The sequence below is a fragment of the Paramisgurnus dabryanus genome, chromosome 5, assembly GCF_030506205.2.
Source record: "Paramisgurnus dabryanus chromosome 5, PD_genome_1.1, whole genome shotgun sequence".
Lineage (NCBI taxonomy): Eukaryota > Metazoa > Chordata > Actinopteri > Cypriniformes > Cobitidae > Paramisgurnus > Paramisgurnus dabryanus.
This window is the reverse complement of record NC_133341.1, coordinates 15,775,828-15,793,686: the sequence shown is the minus strand read 5'-3', so window position 1 is coordinate 15,793,686 and position 17,859 is coordinate 15,775,828. Positions and strand designations below refer to the sequence as shown.

General features: G+C 38.3%; 1 protein-coding gene across 3 annotated transcripts in view; it reads left to right on the top strand.

The window, feature by feature from the left end:
* The window catches only part of stard8 (StAR related lipid transfer domain containing 8), a 72,618-nt gene extending 56,071 nt beyond the window's left edge, over positions 1 to 16,547 (top strand). For all 3 annotated transcript variants that reach the window (XM_065267250.2, XM_065267249.2, XM_065267251.2), the window contains 9 exons: positions 926 to 1,099; positions 4,885 to 5,044; positions 5,123 to 5,321; positions 5,461 to 5,671; positions 9,471 to 9,582; positions 9,677 to 9,898; positions 15,275 to 15,492; positions 15,847 to 16,023; positions 16,156 to 16,547. In XM_065267250.2, coding sequence (XP_065123322.1) covers positions 926 to 1,099; positions 4,885 to 5,044; positions 5,123 to 5,321; positions 5,461 to 5,671; positions 9,471 to 9,582; positions 9,677 to 9,898; positions 15,275 to 15,492; positions 15,847 to 16,023; positions 16,156 to 16,273 — 1,591 coding nt within the window. In that variant the 3' untranslated portion in view covers positions 16,274 to 16,547. The remainder of the gene's footprint in view (positions 1 to 925; positions 1,100 to 4,884; positions 5,045 to 5,122; positions 5,322 to 5,460; positions 5,672 to 9,470; positions 9,583 to 9,676; positions 9,899 to 15,274; positions 15,493 to 15,846; positions 16,024 to 16,155) is intronic.
* The last annotated feature ends 1,312 nt before the right edge of the window (positions 16,548 to 17,859 follow it).

Below are 17,859 nucleotides of genomic sequence, written 5' to 3'. Positions count from 1 at the left end.
GAAACATACATGTAGCCAAGGTTTTATCAGGGTTGGAGCTGAAATCTGCAGGACATCGGCACTCCAGGACGGACGTTGCCTACCCCTGGTCTATGGTAAAAACGTCTGAGTGCTGCCCTCTTCAGGTTGAACGGTGTCTACTGCAGTTGAATTTCCCTATTGGATGTTGCGGTACGATCCTACGTAAGCAGGTTCAAGCTCACCAAGCCCCTTGTTACGATCTCACCACACCCATGGTACGAGCTCAGTTTGTCCCCTCTATCTCCGTTGGGATCTGCCCACTTTTCTTGCATTTTTCAAATATTGCCAGTGGGTGGAGTTACCTCTGACCACGGGTTTAGTTACTCTTTAAGATAATTCCTGGCCGTGAAACCACCCCTATATACTCCAAACTATTGATCCACACATTCAACTGTGTTGATGTGGTTGGTAACATGTTTGTGATGTTGGAAACCAAGGCGATTTTTAAACTGCGGGAATGAGACCGTTTATAATTTTATAGAGAAAATACTCTGCAATGGTGTTAAATGATGAATTTGCAGGCTGGTCCTAAAACATTTTAAAAATGCCACATAGACATATAAACAACAACAAATGTTCTTTAAAGCCTCCAAGATGTTGACCCCAAGACCTTTTATGTGTTTGATATGTATTAGTTTCTATTATATTATAATATTTATAATCTTATGTCATGCAAACACGTAATCCAGCTCATTGAAAATTAAGTACTTTAGACCCTTCCTCTTATTGCATCCCCCATTGTCCCTTAATGTTTTTATGATGCTATTATGACATAAATGCCATTCTTCTCTAACAAATACCATCCTGATTAATGCACTGTTTGTTATGAGAGTGTGAACTAGATTTTTATGGTTAAACCCATCTCTTCACCCTTTGATTTTTCTTCCGCTTCATCTACGGTCAGAAAGTTGCGTTGGCACAGTTTCCAGAACTCTCATCGTCCCAGCGTGACCTCCGCATCTTTAGAGATCAACCGACAGTCGGCTGCTCAACTCAACCTGCTGCAGAAGTTCAGTCTCTTACGGCTGACCGCCATTCTGGAGAAACACACGGACACCGGCAAACATGGCTGGAACTGGTAAGACAATACTGTCATTTCTCTATTCTGTCAGTAAGTGCACACCTTCACATCCTCAAAATTTATGCAGACAATAATCATTAATAAGCAGTAGTTATTTTCTTATTTCTTTGGAAGACTTTCCACTACATTAGCTTCCATTCAGTCACACGAGCATCTGTGATGTGAGGTGCTGATGTTGGGCGATGAGGCCTGACTCACAGTTTCAATTCATCCCGAAGGTGTTAATGGGGTTCAGGTCTGGGCTTTTTGTGCAGGCCAGTCTTTCACGCCGGAATAAAAATCACTAAGCCATATCTTGTTGGATCTTGCTCTATGCACAGGGATATCCATTTTCACAAGTTTCCTAAGAACTGATGATTGATTTCGAACACCTGTTAGTGATGCCTCTAACTGTAATACCCCAGTGCGATAATTATATTGGTATGTCTGCATACTTTGGCAGTGTAATGAACTAAAATTTGTACGGCTGCAGGGCCGGGTCTACAGGGGGGCTGGGGGGGGCATTGCCCCCCCAGATTTTCCTTGTGCCCCCCCAAAAATGTCCAGCCAACCTTAAAATAACGGAGTCTCTTTACACAAAAAACGTCTTCTTTAGACAAGCGCTAGCGTTTACAGCTCCCGCCCACTTACGTCTGATTAGCTTATTCAAACCTTTGAGGTCTTTTCAGCAGTATTTAAGTCACAGGAAAAGTACTACTGTTCTCTATGACGGTAACTAAAAAAAAACGCATCTTTAAAATATATATCAAAAACAATGCAATTTAGTATTACATAGACGTAATAACCCAACACATATTAAATTAAAACTTTTTTATAGTAAAACATGCCCAAAATAGCCCCTTATCCTTTCTTAGACTCACCTCATTATTTATTCATGCAAATACAACAGCCAATGGCAAGTCTCCAGCAGCATTTAATGTGTTTGTTTTAGACGTAGTTATGTTTATTAAAATTAGAATATGCAGTTTGGTTGTGGCATACTATATAGTAGATAGAAATGATATAAGATGGTTATACAGTAAATATACAGTATTGTAACAGCTGAGCATCGCATGCAGTGCAGTTTTAAAATCAAATTTTAGCGGTTTTGTCATCGTCATTCATCAGCTCATTCAGCTCGCGTTTGAGAAAAACTTCACACGCAAAAATCTACAGACTTTTAAGTTCAAGAGGAGCTTTCACTCCGCAAGGTCATCGTAAGGTAAAACGTTGTATTTTATAATGTTGCGTTCTATTATAATATCTAATTTGCTGTGTTATAAACAAAGCAGTGTGATTTTATCTTTGGTCTCGTCGCAAATCCCACTTACAGTATTTTAGGGCTTGTGCTTTTGTCTGGTGCTGTTATAGGCAAACAGGATAACCTTTGACGAATTTGTCATGCATGTCAAATTGCTTACATGATGCAACAATATATTATTTAAAGCATTGTGCTTTGTTGTGATATTTGAGGTTGCTGCAGCAGCAATGATAGGGTCAGGAATTAATGACAATACAGCTTATCACATTGAAAATACATTATTTTACATGAAGAAAATGTTTGAGAAGTGGAAATAAAGTTCCTAACAAGTGTTTATTTAGAATAAAGGCATATGTTGGGTAGGGTAGGTATAAGAATGGCTTTAATTTATCTATAAGTAAAATAATAGATTAAATGCAGTGTAAACATTAATAAATTATAGCTATATGTACAGCTTTATATTTATATCACCTGCTTGCCTGATTTCATTAACTGTGACTAAATGTGTCAAACTAGTGTAATCATTATAACATTATAAATCATTAATCTAATTGCATCTACTTTTAAAATGTGAACGTGCAAAATGACATATAAATTGCCTTTTATTATAAGACATGCAAAGTAATATTGGATTGAAACATCCATAATTTTAGTGTATGAATCATTTTAGTCGAGAAATGGCTGCCCACCCAAAAATCCTGACTGCCCCCCCAGTCCAGCAAGCCTAGTACCGGGCCTGTACGGCTGTGGATGCCTAGACTGATACAGTCTTATTAAGTAGTCATGGTGTTAATACTCTTTAAGGTCAAATGTGGGAAATCTCATTTTGGCTAAAATTGTTTTTTAATGGCCCAGTCTGTTTGGAAAAATCATAATAACAGATGCAGCTAATGGCAACATCTTTCTGACTCTTTGTATCTGTGCCTCACTGACATTTTATTGCTTGGGAAAATTACATTTCATATCTACCTCTGCCGACAGGGCTAAAATTATAGTTATATTTACGTTCACGCATGCAGACACGTACACACACTTATCTTGTATTCTAGCAGCAATATATTTGGCATCGTAGTACAGACTGTAAATTGGTTTATAATTTTTGCACTTGTCCATTTCAATCTCCAGCTGCTGAAAAGGGCTTCAGATGAGGAGCTTATAAGTCTGTCAGAGACGTGGCCCTCCAATTTAATAGATGATTCATTTGATTCTGAACCAGTCAGTGAGGATGCATTATCAGTTCTCAGGCTGACACACACACACACACACACACACACACACACACACACACACAAAAGTCAATAGCCTGCATCCGTGTCATTGTCAGTTTTCCCACAGATTATTTGTCTCTCCCTCTCTTGCTCTTTCCCTATGACTGACAAGCGGAGTAAAGTAAAAAGTAACAGTGCTGTTAAATGCAACATTGAATCAGTTTGGTTGTGTTCCAGTTTGGTTGGGTTTGTATCCAAGAGAAGCACTTTCATAAAAAATACATCACGATAATTTACTCACCCCTATGTTCTCCAAGTTGTTTATGTCTTTATTTGTTCAGTCACGGAGAAATAAGGTTTTTTTAGGAAAACATTCCAGGATTTTTCTCATTTTGATAGACTTTAATGGACCTCAACAGTTTATAGTTTCAAAGCAGTTTAAAATTGCAGTTTCAACACAGCTTCAATGGGCTCTAAACGATCCCAAACTAATACAAATGTAGCACTTTTAAACCACAACTTCTCATCTTGCACTAGCCATGTGATGCGCCAGCGCAACCTTACATAATGCATAAGCATGTCGAAAGGTCACGCACGTATGCGAAACTAACGCCCCAGTGTGTACAAGTGTGGAGAAACAGGGCCGTTATGACTTTGTTGTATGTGGAATGATACAAATGAATGTATTTGTGTCAGTTTATTGTTTAAAATGGTCCGCAAATGTGCGTTTCACATTTGTGACGCGTGACCTTTCGACGTGCTTACACAATTACGTAAGGTCGCGCTGGCATGTCACACGGCTAGTGCAAGACGAGAAGTTGTGTTTTAAAAGTGCTTATTTTTAACTTTTCTTGTCAAAAATGACAATCGTTTTGTTAGATAACACCTTTATGCCTCGGTTGTGAGTCCTTTAGAGCTGCGTTGAAACTGCAATTTTAAACTGAACTGAAACTGTAAACTGTTGAGGTCCAATAAAGTCTATTAAATTAAGAAAAATCCTGGAATGTTTTCCTCAAAAAACTTAAATGACATAAACAACTTGGATGACATGGGGGTGAGTAAATTATCGAGATTTATTTTTATGAAAGTGGACTAATCCTTTAAAGTAACCACCAGAGCAATGTCTGTGGTAACAGTGATATAAGCTGAATAGTTTACTCCGGTCTTTTGAATTATTTGCGTCATGCTGCATTACCACCTTGGGTGTGCATTTATGTGCGAATAATTCAACGGCCCGTCATCAGTTATTCCTTACATAAATGCCAGTTGTACCATCCTTGGTCAGTTGTTTAACTGGACACCTGTATCCTCTATTTTTCTCTCCATTTGGTCAGGGTGGTTCCGAAGTTTATGAAGCGTTCCAAAGTTCCAGCTTACAGAGACAAACATGTATTTGGTGTTCCACCCATCGTAAATGTCCAGCGAACCGGTCAGCCCCTCCCACAGAGCATACAGCAGGCTATGAGATACCTACGCAGCCAGTGTCTGGAGAAGGTCCGTACGTAAACACACACAGACACACAAACACACACTTCTTTTCTTCTGTGTCTTACCTCTGCTTCTCTTCTTCAGGTGGGGATATTCCGGAAATCCGGCGTTAAATCCCGCATCCAGGCCCTCAGGCAGCTCAACGAGAATTCCCCCGATCATGTGACCTACCAGGGCCAATCAGCTTATGACGTGGCTGACCTGATTAAACAGTACTTTAGGGATCTGCCTGAACCTGTGCTCACCTCCAAACTTACAGATACCTTTTTGCATATATACCAATGTAAGTTACACACACACACACACACACACACACACACACACACACACATGTGCAGTATTGGAAAACTTTTAAATGTGCCAGACACACCATTGCTTCAGTCTCCTCTAAAGCTCGGTCCCCTGTGTTTATGTTTGTGTAGTCGTTCCAGCTGAACAGCGTTTACAGGCCGCCCAGGCAGCTGTAATCTTGTTGCCTGATGAGAACAGAGAGGTTCTACAGACGCTGCTCTATTTCCTCAGTGACATCGCATCCGCGCAGGACAACCAGATGACTGCAGACAGTCTGGCCGTCTGTCTCGCTCCATCCATACTTCACCTGAACTCCTCCAAGAAAGATGGAACTTCACCAAGGTGTGTGTTTGTGTACATGTAAGGGATAATGTAGAGGCAGCCGGTAGTTATTGGGAAATAAGTAGTAGTTATCTTATAGTTATCGGTAGTTATCGGGAAATATTTCACGATAACTACAGGCTGCCTCTACATTATCCCGCTTATTACACGGCTACTTGCCACATAAGAAAAAAAACTGGACATGAATATGAATTTAAAACCTTTTATGGCATATTTGTTTTAAATTAACATTTTTATCCTTCCGCGAAACTTTGCACAGATGCATAAAATGATCGTAATACCTTATTAAGATCCTCTGCTTCATACTTCTGTCTCCATTTTTTTTCTGTTTTAGCCAGTCTTTGAGAAGTTTTAATGCCCATTCTGTATTTTTTTGTGTGTTGGCTTCGTAGCTGTCATGCTCTATTTTGTCAAGTTCAGTCTCAGTAAGCTCTCTGTGTCTTGTCGTTGTTCGTTCCTCTATCCACTGTTTAAATGTTTTGTTTTTTTCCGTACATGTTAAAATCAATGTCAAAATTTTCCATTCTTAATTGTGGTTGTCCAGTGTTTGTCACAAGATGGAGCCAAACAGTAATCTTTGTTGGCGCGGAGGGATTTTAAACATACAAGTAGTACCGGCTATGCTTTATTACTTTGGAGCGGTTATTATTTGAAAAGAACGAACCTGCAAATGTCTCAACTGACCCATCAGAATCAAGCATTCCAGAGAGCCGTGTAATAAATTGCGGTAAGGTGTGGTTTTCCGGTGCCACGTTGAAAAAGTGTGAAATCTGTAGTAAGTCGTCTTTCGAGTTTTAACAAGCAGTTCTTCTGAATCTACAATGTTTCTTCTTTTAAGCTTGAATAAAAAAAATCACAAAATCAGATGTTTTATTGAAGTAAAGTGAGGGGGGAAATTAAACTTATGAAATAAATGTTTTTCTCTAATGCACACTGGACACAATTATGGGCACCCCTTTATTTAATGCTCTTTGCTACTTTCATTTGCAAGGATAACAGCTCTGAGTCTTGTATTATAATGTCTGATGAGGTTGAAGAATTAATTGTAGAAGAAACATTGTAGATATTTACCAAGGGTGCCAATATTTTTGTCCACCTCTAGGGAGGGGTGTGACGGATCACAAAACTCAGGGTTTGGATCACATTAATGGTTTTTGAGGAACAAATCCGATCATTTTTCAAATCATCAAAAAAGGGAAAATCGTAAAACAAATAAAGAAATTGCAAACATTTATAAAAAAAGAACAAAGTTGCACATTAAGTTAGGTCTAAAATTAGCATTAGGTACTCGAATCAAATGAATAATAACACTGTCTTTAGTAATGAATTAAATATAATTATTATTTTTTAGAGCTACAGAAGTGATTTTCTCTGTCTTGGGTTGTTTGTTTAACATTAAGGACACAGACTTATAGGGATAGTTCACTTTAAAATGAAAATTCTGTCATCATTTACTGATCCTCATGTTGTTCTAAACCTGTATGAATTTCTTTTTTCTGATGAACACAAAAGAAGATATTTTGAGAAATGATGGTAAACACACAGCAGTAAGTGACCATTGACTTCCATAGTAGGAAAAAAATATTTTGAAAGTTTTGTGATAAATGACTTAGAAAATATTTTGATAAATGATTGTTAACACAGTTGACGGTACCCATTTAATTCCATCTAATTTTTTTATTCCTACTATGGAAGTCTATGGTCACTTACTGCTGTGTGTTTACCATCATTTCTCAAAATATCTTCTTTTGTGTTCATCAGAAAAAAGAAATTCATACAGGTTTAGAACAACATGAGGATCAGTAAATGATGACAGAATTTTCATTTTAAAGTGAACTATCCCTATAAGTCTGTGTCCTTAATGTTAAACAAACAACCCAAGACAGAGAAAATCACTTCTGTAGCTCTAAAAAATAATAATTATATTTAATTCATTACTAAAGACAGTGTTATTATTCATTTGATTCGAGTACCTAATGCTAATTTTAGTAAAGGATGACAGAATTTTCATTTTAAAGTGAACTATCCCTTTAAGTAGGTTAATTGAGGTTACTGTCTCTTTAAGATAAGCAAGGACCTAGTTTCTGCCCTATAATCTTTACACATAAACTTTAGCATGTTTTTATTAGAAAAAGAATACCGTGGAGATTATTTTCTTTGTATGTGTCCTGTTAAGAACAGAAAGATTTTATGTTCGCTTGCTTTTTGAAATGCGTCTCTCCGTGTATGCACTTTTGAGTGCACTTAAACACACACGCAAGCGCACACACACAGAGATAGAAGATACTGTAGAATTCCAAACAGCGCAGCATAAACAGTCGCTCCACATAAAAACATTACGTTGTTTTTCAGTTTTAATCGACTTTAGTATGAGACACAGAAGCGCAACTCTCTCTAAAGTTTACACATCAAGAGTTGTCACAACATGTATGTAGCCTTTCATGTGTGTGGTTCCTTATTTCAAAATATGTGTTCTGCGCATCGAGAGATCCTGTGTGCATCACGTGTCTTGTCAAAATAAGTGCCTGCTGCAGACGCGTCTAAAGGGTTTATGATAAATGAAACGCTCACGTTTGCCAGATACTGGCATAATCTCATGCGTAATCAGAGTTTACTGTTAAGGGAGTGTCTTGTGTGTATTTTGTCAACGTGAGCGTCTCTTTTATCAGTAACTGTTTAGACGCATGTGCAGCAGGCACTTACTTTGACAAAACACGTGATGCACATGGTTCACATGACGCAACAAACAATTTTTTTGAAAACGCAAGCAACACACATGACACTCCGAACACTTATTTTGAATTTGCGCCCCTCGGATTAGCAGTCACGAGCCACCACTGCACACCACTAGCCACCACTTTAAAATATTTTTCATTTTTGGGTAAACTATCCTTTTAACTCTTTCACCGCCAGCGTTTTTAAAAAAAGTTGCCAGCCAGCGCCAGCGTTTTTCATGATTTTCACCAAAGTTTAATGCCTTCCAGAAAATTTTCTTCTTTAAATAAATAAACATACAATATACCAAATGAAAGAACAGACCCTCTGCTTTCAAACAAAAAAAAACGTTTCATCCTACCTTTAGTGGTTCTTTTGCAATCAGCTTTTGAATATGGGTAGGTTTCTGCAAAAACACCATATTTTGAGCAAAAAGCAAAAATAATTCCATATTTGTGACGGACTTTTCATAGAGATCCCATTCAGAGCGATCTTTAAAACAGACACGGACATGCAGCAGCTTGCCATAGGGCAATACTTCCGGTTTTAAAAAGTTTCGGAAGGGCGCCACCTGGTGGATAATAGCGGTATTGCGGAAAGACGGAAAATCTCGTCATTGGCGGGGAAGCATTTTCTCTTAATTGACGAGATATCTCGTCAATGGCGGGGAAAGAGTTAAATTGTGGGTTATAATAATCTAAGAGTAGCCATCATATTTTGGGGGTGAGAGTAGACCAGTTTTAATAATGTTTTTGTTACAGTCGTTTTTTGAGCATCCCAAATATCCAAACCATCTAATTTTTCAAAGAACGGGACCTCACACAGAAGGTTCAGGCAATAAGAATTTCTGTGTTTGCCTGCTTTATTTGCTTAGAAATTTTAATGATTTTTGGGTCTATTATCTTTTAAATACATTTCAGCTTTATTATTATACACTGCCTGGCTCAAGAAAGTGCAGTTTCGATTTAAAAAAGGAAAACTTGCCAGAAAGCAGTGCAATTTTACGATATATTATCAAATTTTGGATCTGACTTTTACTGCTTTGGTCATTTTTGTTGTTTATTTTTGTTCATTTTGGATACAGGCTTATGAGCAGAAAGGGAGTAGCCAAGCCAGACCACAAGGACCTGAGTGAAAACATGGCAGCCACACAGTGCCTTAGTCACATGATCACAGAATGCAAAAAGCTATTTCAGGTAAAATCACAACTTCTTTTCTGTTCTATCTTCTTAAATGTAATATATTTCTGTGCCCAAAGTCAATCAGTGTGTCATTTTTTTTCTTGTAAAGATCCCTCATGAAATGATGCTGCAGTCCAGGAATTCGTATGTGGCTGCTGACGCCCAGCCGCTGCCTCTGCATGGGCTTGGAGTCAATGCCCTGGGTGAGCCCGTGGATTACAGGGGGTATCTGGAAGACAACATTCAGTGTCTTCTCAGAGAGACATCCGAGCGGAGTAAGGGCTGGCATCACGCTCACGGACCTGATAACACTGAACTGGCTTATAAAAAGGTAGAGATACTGTACACACATAATCACAAGCAGTAATGTAGGTTACAGAAGCTATGACATTTCTTTACAAGTCTTCATGTTTTATGACAGATTAGGAGAAAATGGGTCTGTTTCCTCTGATAGCTTTGATTGTCGTCATTGTTCTAAGAATAATTCATTAATTGAAACTGAAACACTGGCACCAAGCCAAACACAATGGTAGAAACGGCACACTATAATAATCTCTCTCTAGGGAATCTACAGGCCATTGATGAATAGCAAAATGCCTTCAATTAACTCCTAAAAGATCTTAAATTATATTTAAAACATTAAGCATAATTTGTTAATGTTTTACATTTACGTTAACAGTGGCAAAGGATTTAATATTCAAGGGTAAAATACATTGTGTATTTTTCTCTGTAAATTTATTAAGGGCACTTCTGTGTGTTTTTTCAGAAATCTTTGTCATTTTATTTGGTAGAAAATATGACAAACTATCATTCTTCTGTGTTCTCATATTTTTCCCGATTCATTTACATTTTAATCTACTTTGCTGTAATGCTGTTCGGTCCAAAATATGATTCCTTTGGCCAAAAAACCTTGGTGTGTTGTTTGTGAGCCTTATATTATTTACTTTAATGAACCAAAGTCTGACTGAAAGAAAGTAGTGGTTTAAATCTCATTTAATAGATTTGTGTTCTTCCTATGGGAATGCCATGAGATCTGGCTAAATAATCAGGATCATTCATCAGAGATATCAAATGAATGCATATGGGAGGTATTTTAATATCCTTTTATAAGTCTGAGCCCTGGTAATTTTTTTTTTTTAGAGCAGATTATAGTAGCAGTTTTTGAAAGGAAAAGTTTGCAAAAGAGAAAACCTTGCGGCTTTGTTGCTGCTGTTATAGACCCCGTTTAATAGTTTTTAAAGTGTGTTTCTTTGAAATGTTTTCCATTCCTGCCTTGTAAATCCAGACTGTAAAATTATACGATTACCAACCTCAATTTCAAAACACCATGAGAAGCTATGATAAGGGCCAGCACCAGAAAATTCAGAATGAGGGTGCCTCCATGTTTCACTTGGGGGGCATACCTCATTTACTTTACTTTATTATTTTATTTTTATTATTAATAGAAGTATATTAGTATTATTATTACATGGCATTCTAAAATGCTTGGTTCTGATTGGCCGGTCGCGACTTTCCAAGATAATTATTTCAAGGTAACAACTGCCTGAAACCAGTAGCAAAAGCCTCACCTGGGTACTGCAAGCGAGTCATCTTAATGGGCCATTTTATCGATAGGAATATTCATCTTTATGGAAAGTGGGTCATATTTGTAGTTGAAATGTAACATAAATTTAGAATTTTGTGCCTATTTGACCGAGAAAAGACAGAACGTGACTTTAGAGCACATTTGTATGAAAAACTACAACTTCCACTATGCACCACAATGCACAGCTCTGCAAGCCACTCCCATTAATCGGAACACTGCTCAGATATGCTATTGTGTACAAAAATGCCACGTTAGTAAAACAAAGAAAATAGCCACCACCACTGTGTCTGAAAGACACCAATCATGACTTACTTTTAAACGTGATGTTACATTGTGTTACACACAATAACACTCTGGTCTGGTGTGTAGCAAAGTCTTATTCAAACAGTAACTTGAGGTGTCAGATCTGCAGTACGAATGTCTTTTCAAGTACTTAAAAAAGGGTATGCATTTTAAATGTTTATTTAGTTTTACCAATTTTCTTTTTGTCTCTTGTTTACTGTAATTACGTTTGTGTTATATCGGCCTCATTGTTTTCACAATATAGACATAAAAAACACCGCTTAGATATGCTATTGTGTACATAAATCATGTCACCTTAGTATAACAAAGAAAATAGAAACACTCACTTTAGTCAGACGTCCGTTTATCCCTGCATCCTCCACACAAACGTGTCCCCTGCACAATATCTCCACAGACGTACTGCCTCAGCTCTTGGAGCTTGTGCTCGTAAGCCGAAACACGTCTTTGAAATAAGCATGCGCCCGGAAACATTCACAAAACAAACGTTCATATCCTTATCTGATCCAGAAATGTTAAACCGAAAGCAAACAGCGCGAGTCCGTCCAAGCTTATATAGTGCGCAGCGCGTTTGCTCGTAAGCCGAAACACGTCTGTGAAATGAACACGTCCAAACACGCGCAAAGTTGCTCTCTTGCCTGGAAACATTCACCAAACAAACGTCCATATCCTTATCTGATGCAGAAATGTTATAAAGCAAGCACACAGCGAGAGTACAGGCAGTGGTCTGTCCAAGGTTCTCTACGCAGCAGAGGCTGATGGTTGCGGCGTCTTCCACGGGCTCCTCTACTCAGCCGAAGCCCAGGCTCCGGCCTACTCCTCGGGCTTCTGTTCCTCCATCTGCCTCAACTCTTTGCTGTATTGTGGCTCATAAAGGTGCAATGAACAGCAGATTAGAGCATCATGCTTGCAAAATCACCTTCTTTCATATCATATTAATTAACTTCTGCTGTTATTGTAACGTGAAGTCTGGCTCGCTCCACAACTTCTGTTTAGCTTAGCTTAGCTTAGCATAAAGATGGCGGCTGATACTTTTTTCCGTCTGTGTTCGTATATTTTCGTAAGTCCCACCCACTGATCTGTAATAGGTCTGTAGCGTGAGTGGATCCCACCCATAGCCTCCACCTTGGAAAAATGAGGAATGAGTGTCTGTAGTCTTTTACACTCAACAAAGATACAGCAGTTCCTTCTTTCAATGACGCAAAATGACGATTTTTACATCATTGAGTGCATTTACATGCACAGAATAAGCGGATAACTATTAAAAATCTGCTTATTATAGAAAACTGTTTTCATGCGTTTACATGCAAATCAATAAACCGGCTATGCAGACAACTGCGTTTACATGGGACTTGAAGAATTATCAGTTTTCTCGCAGGCAGTGACGTCACCACCTATAGTACACAATAGTCGATCAAAAAGTCAACGGCATATCTGTCTTAAGCTGTACTGTTGTATCTCTCCTCGTGTCTGCAGAACCTGTAAATGTAACATGAGCTTTTATTTTCACAGTTTCTCTGCCAACTGCTTTAGTCGAGCGGAGACTTTTATGCGTTACCTTGTGCTTACTTCCGCGTGTGACGTTTATCTTTCATACGCGGAGACATGCGCACATGGACAAAACCGTGAGAAAGCGGGTTAAGGTGTTTAAATGCCACGCGAAATCGGCGTAATGAGCAAAAAACTACCTGTGCCGATCGGTTTTTGCTTACGCTGTTTATGGGCTTTCCCCGATTAAAGAAAACCGCTTTACGCGTTTACATGACCCCACGTGTTATCAGTTTTTTAAGCATAATCGGCGTAAGACTGTGCATGTAAACGCACTCACTGAAAGAAGGAAGTGCCTCACTGAAATCTGTATTTCTCCCGTCTCAGGGGAAACTGAGGGAATGATGCACGACCATTCAAAAACATTACTGGGGTTCTAACGATACAAAGCTTAATGCAAATGGGTGAAGTTTCCCTTTAACAGGCACCTACTAGGTCTGTCCCGATAATGACTATATCGACCTTGGTATTTTTTTTATATATTTTTTTGAGGAGCGATATAGTGCCATAGTGTTTATATGTGTATTTGTTTTCATAAAAATGAATATAATTCGCATTTTAGCCCAACACGATTGCCTCTTATGTCTTATGTGGTACGCGCAGTTATTATAAACTAACCTGCACGTAATGGTGCATACTCACAGATGCGATCAGCATAACACTCAACCAAATCAATTAGCCCTGTAAAACTGGGATTTACACTGAACAATGTCTATTAGCTGTTTAAAATTGAAATGCATAGTTTATACTATTTATGTTTTAAATATTTAGAATATAATTTTTTTCGTACATTCCATGTTCATATTAATATATTTTATATGTTTCATCTTAATATTCCTAAACATCATGGGATGTACTTGCATTATTATGCTGATATATAATCAGTGTCCTAAAATGGTCTTACTATCGACTATCACCATTTATTACACGGCTCTCTGCAATGCTTGATTCTGATTGGTCAGTTGAGACATTTGCAGGTTCGTTCTTTTCAAATAATAACCGCTCCAAAATAATAACGCATAGCCGGACTTCTTGCACGAGTAAAATCGCTCCGCGCACATAAAGATCAATAAAGATTACTGTCTGTTTGGCGCCATCTTGTGACAAACACTCGAAAACCACGACAAGACACAGAGAGCTTACTGAGACTGAACTTGACAAAATAGAGCATGACAGCTACGAAGCCAACACACAAAAAAATACAGAATGGGCATTAAAACTTCTCAAAGACTGGCTAAAAGAGAAAAAAATGGAGACAGACAAGTATGAAGCAGAGGATCTTAATAAGGTATTACGATCATTTTATGCATCTGTGCAAAGTTTCGCGGAAGGATAAAAATGTTAATTTAAAACAAATATGCCAATAAAATGTTTCAAATTCATATTCATGTCCAGTTTTTTTTCTTATGTGGCAAGTAGCCGTGTAATAAGCGGGCGTCGGGTCCTGATCACACTGTCGGGGCTTATTTCCCAATAACTACCAGCTGCCTCTACATTATCCCTTACTTATTTTGATATTATTAATATCAAAATAATTTATGGTATATCGTATATCAAAAGCATTGTCACTGCTAATCATTAATTGGACTAAACAGTTTTCATTCACCACGACAGAAAAGCGACTTTTACATGACGCACCTTATTCAACTGTGCGACCCACAAGTGGGTCACGACCCACAGTTTTAAAACCCCTCCGTAAGACATAAATACGTTCTTTTCAGTTTGATTTGTAAATGACAGAATGTGGCTTTTGAAAAGCACTTCAAAATAAAAAGTACATTTCCTTTACACTATATTCCATTCTTCACTTTCTCAGACTTTTTAGATGTTCCCAAGTGCTAGTAAATCCCACATCAATCTTGAAGTTAAAGCTACATTTCCACCATAGAAAGATGTCCTTTTTTCCTCTTGTCACTTATACTCAGAGTTTTAATGCATGTGGTAGTCCACTATATTTCCCTTTAGGTTTTCTGCAAACAGCAGGTGCCTCATGGGAACTAACTTTGCACAATCGACCCTCTGCCATTAGCACACCCACACAGAGCTGGCCCTCAGCTTTGTATCACTTGGGTTCAATCTCAGAATGGCATTAATGGGTTCGACTCTGCTCCTCTTGAGATCTGCACACAAATATGAGCACTCTGGCTGTTAACTCTTTAGCTTCTGACGCACCCTGAGATCTTTCAAAACAGTTCAAGCTGTGAAGACTATTGCAAGTTATTTTCATCATCATGGTTTCTGGCCTAACCTTTACCGCGCAATAATTATTTGCAGGTAGGAGATGGGCATCCGATGCGTCTCTGGCGTGTTTCGGTGGAGATGGAGGCTCCACCTGCCGTGGTGCTGCAGCGCGTTCTGCGAGAGCGCCACTTATGGGATGAAGATCTTCTGCATAGTCGCGTCATAGAGACTTTGGAAAACAACACAGAGGTCTTCCATTACATCACAGACAGCATGGCCCCTCATCCTCGCAGGAACTTTATAGTGCTCAGGTACACAGATGCTAAAACCTCACACCAAACCTACCAGGATTAATGCTCGTTTTTGCGACATCCTTAAAGGTATAGTTCACCCAAAAATGAAAATGTTGTCAGCATTTACTCTGCCTCAAGTTGTTACCACCCTGTATAAATGTCTTTGTTCTGCTGAAAACAAAAGGAAGATTTTTATATTATTTTATATAACAAAGACATTTATTCAGGTTTGGGAAAACTTGAGGGTGAGTAAATAATGACAGATTTTTCATATTTTAGGTGTACTTTAGCTTTTTGAGTCATGGGTGTTTGTGATTTTCACATAAAGTGTATATGTTGCGTTGTCTAAGCTAAGGATGTATTGGATTTCAGACGTTGGTGTAGTGATCTTCCGAAGGGGGTGTGCATTCTTGTGTCCTCCTCTGTTGACCATGATAACGTGCAGCTGGAGGCGGGGTTACGGGCCGTTCTTCTGACATCACGCATCCTTATTGAGCCATGCGGAATGGGGCGGTCCCGACTTACACATTACTGCAGGGCCGATATCCGGTAAGATTATTTTTGGCCAAAATCCAATTTAATTCTCTAAAATTCACTGCACTGCATATTTTTGTATTTTATGTAAACTAACCTTCTGTCATTACTATGAACTGTAACATTTTTTTTATTTCTCTCCTGCAGGGGACGCTCACCTGATTGGTATAACAAAGTATTCGGTCACCTTTGTGCAATGGAGGTCGCCAGAATACGAAGCTCGTTCCCTGTTTTGTTAGCACGCGGACCAGAGACAAAACTTTGAATGGGGACTCACCAGGAATCTAAGACCCATCGGTCTTATTCTTGAATTGGGTATGAAAGTGAGAGAAATAAAAGTGAGAGAATTATGAAAGGTATTCAGTTATGATGAAAGTGTAAGTGTGAGAAACTCAAAGGGTGGACAAGAATGTTTTAAACTGCTTATTAAATGAATGAAAAGTATGTTATATTGATTAGTATAGTTGGACGATGTAGTTAAAGGAATATTCCATTTTCTTAAAAAAAAATCCAGATAATTTACTCACCACCATGTCATCCAAAATGTTGATGTCTTTCTTTGTTCAGTCGAGAAGAAATTATGTTTTTGAGGAAAACATTGCAGGATTTTTCTCATTTTAATGGACTTTAATAGAGCCCAACATATAATTTTTTAATCAACACTTAACAGTTTTTTTTTCAACGGAGTTTCAAAGGACTATAAACGATCCCAAACGAGCCATAAGGTTAAACGATTGTAATTTTTGACAAAAAAAATAACAAATATACACTTTTAAAGCACAACTTCTCGTCTAGATCCGATCCAGCGCGACCTAACGTAAATGCGTAGTGACGTAGGGAGGTCACGTGTTACATATATAAAACGCACATTTGCGAACCATTGTAAACAATAAACTGACACAAAGACATTAATTAGTATCAGTTGACATACAACAACGTAGGAACGGTCCTCGTTCTCAACACTTGTAAACACTGGGGCGGAGTTTCGCGTTCGTCCTCTGTGACCTCTTGACGTCATGACGTATTGCGTGGGGTCAGCTGGCGCATCACGACCGGATCTAAACGAGAAGTTGTGGTGTAAAAGTGTATATTTGTTATTTTTATTGTCAAAAATGACAATCGTTTTGCTAGATAAGACCCTTATGCCTTGTTTTAGATTGTTTATAGTCCTTTGAAACTCTTGAAAAACTGTTAAGTGTTGAGTTAAGTATTAAATGTTGGACTCTATTAAAGTCCATTAAAATGAGAAAAATCCTGCAATGTTTTCCTCAAAAAACATAATTTCTTCTCGACTGAACAAAGAAAGACATCAACATTTTGGATGACATGGTGGTGAGTAAATTATCTGGATTTTTCTTTTAAGAAAATTGAATATTCCTTTAACAACCCCATTGTGATTTAAAAGCCATGGACGATCAATGTGAAAAAGCTCAAACTCGTGATTGTGTTATTTGTGTGTCGAATCTTATATATGTGAGTTTTGTGTATGTGTCTGTTTATTGTCTGTATGTGGTAAAACTGTTACACCTTCAATTTTTTGGGGTTTAAAATACTCTGGTGGGATCTGTCGGACACCCCATTTGTTCTCAGGGTCAACGTAAACCGAGTTGTTTGTTTTTGACTGGTACAGGAATTGTCACGTGACATTCAGTTGGCGCTAACAGAGGCAGCCAATCAGCAACCACCATCATTTTTCCACCATATTCTGTTGATGCAGTTGTGCTGCTGGCCAAATCTGACATTTTCTCCGCTGAACTGAGAGATATGCGATAATGTGATAATCATTAGATTTTTGTATGCAAGCCAAATTGAATCATTGATGATTTTTGTATTTGTGACCTCAGACCATCT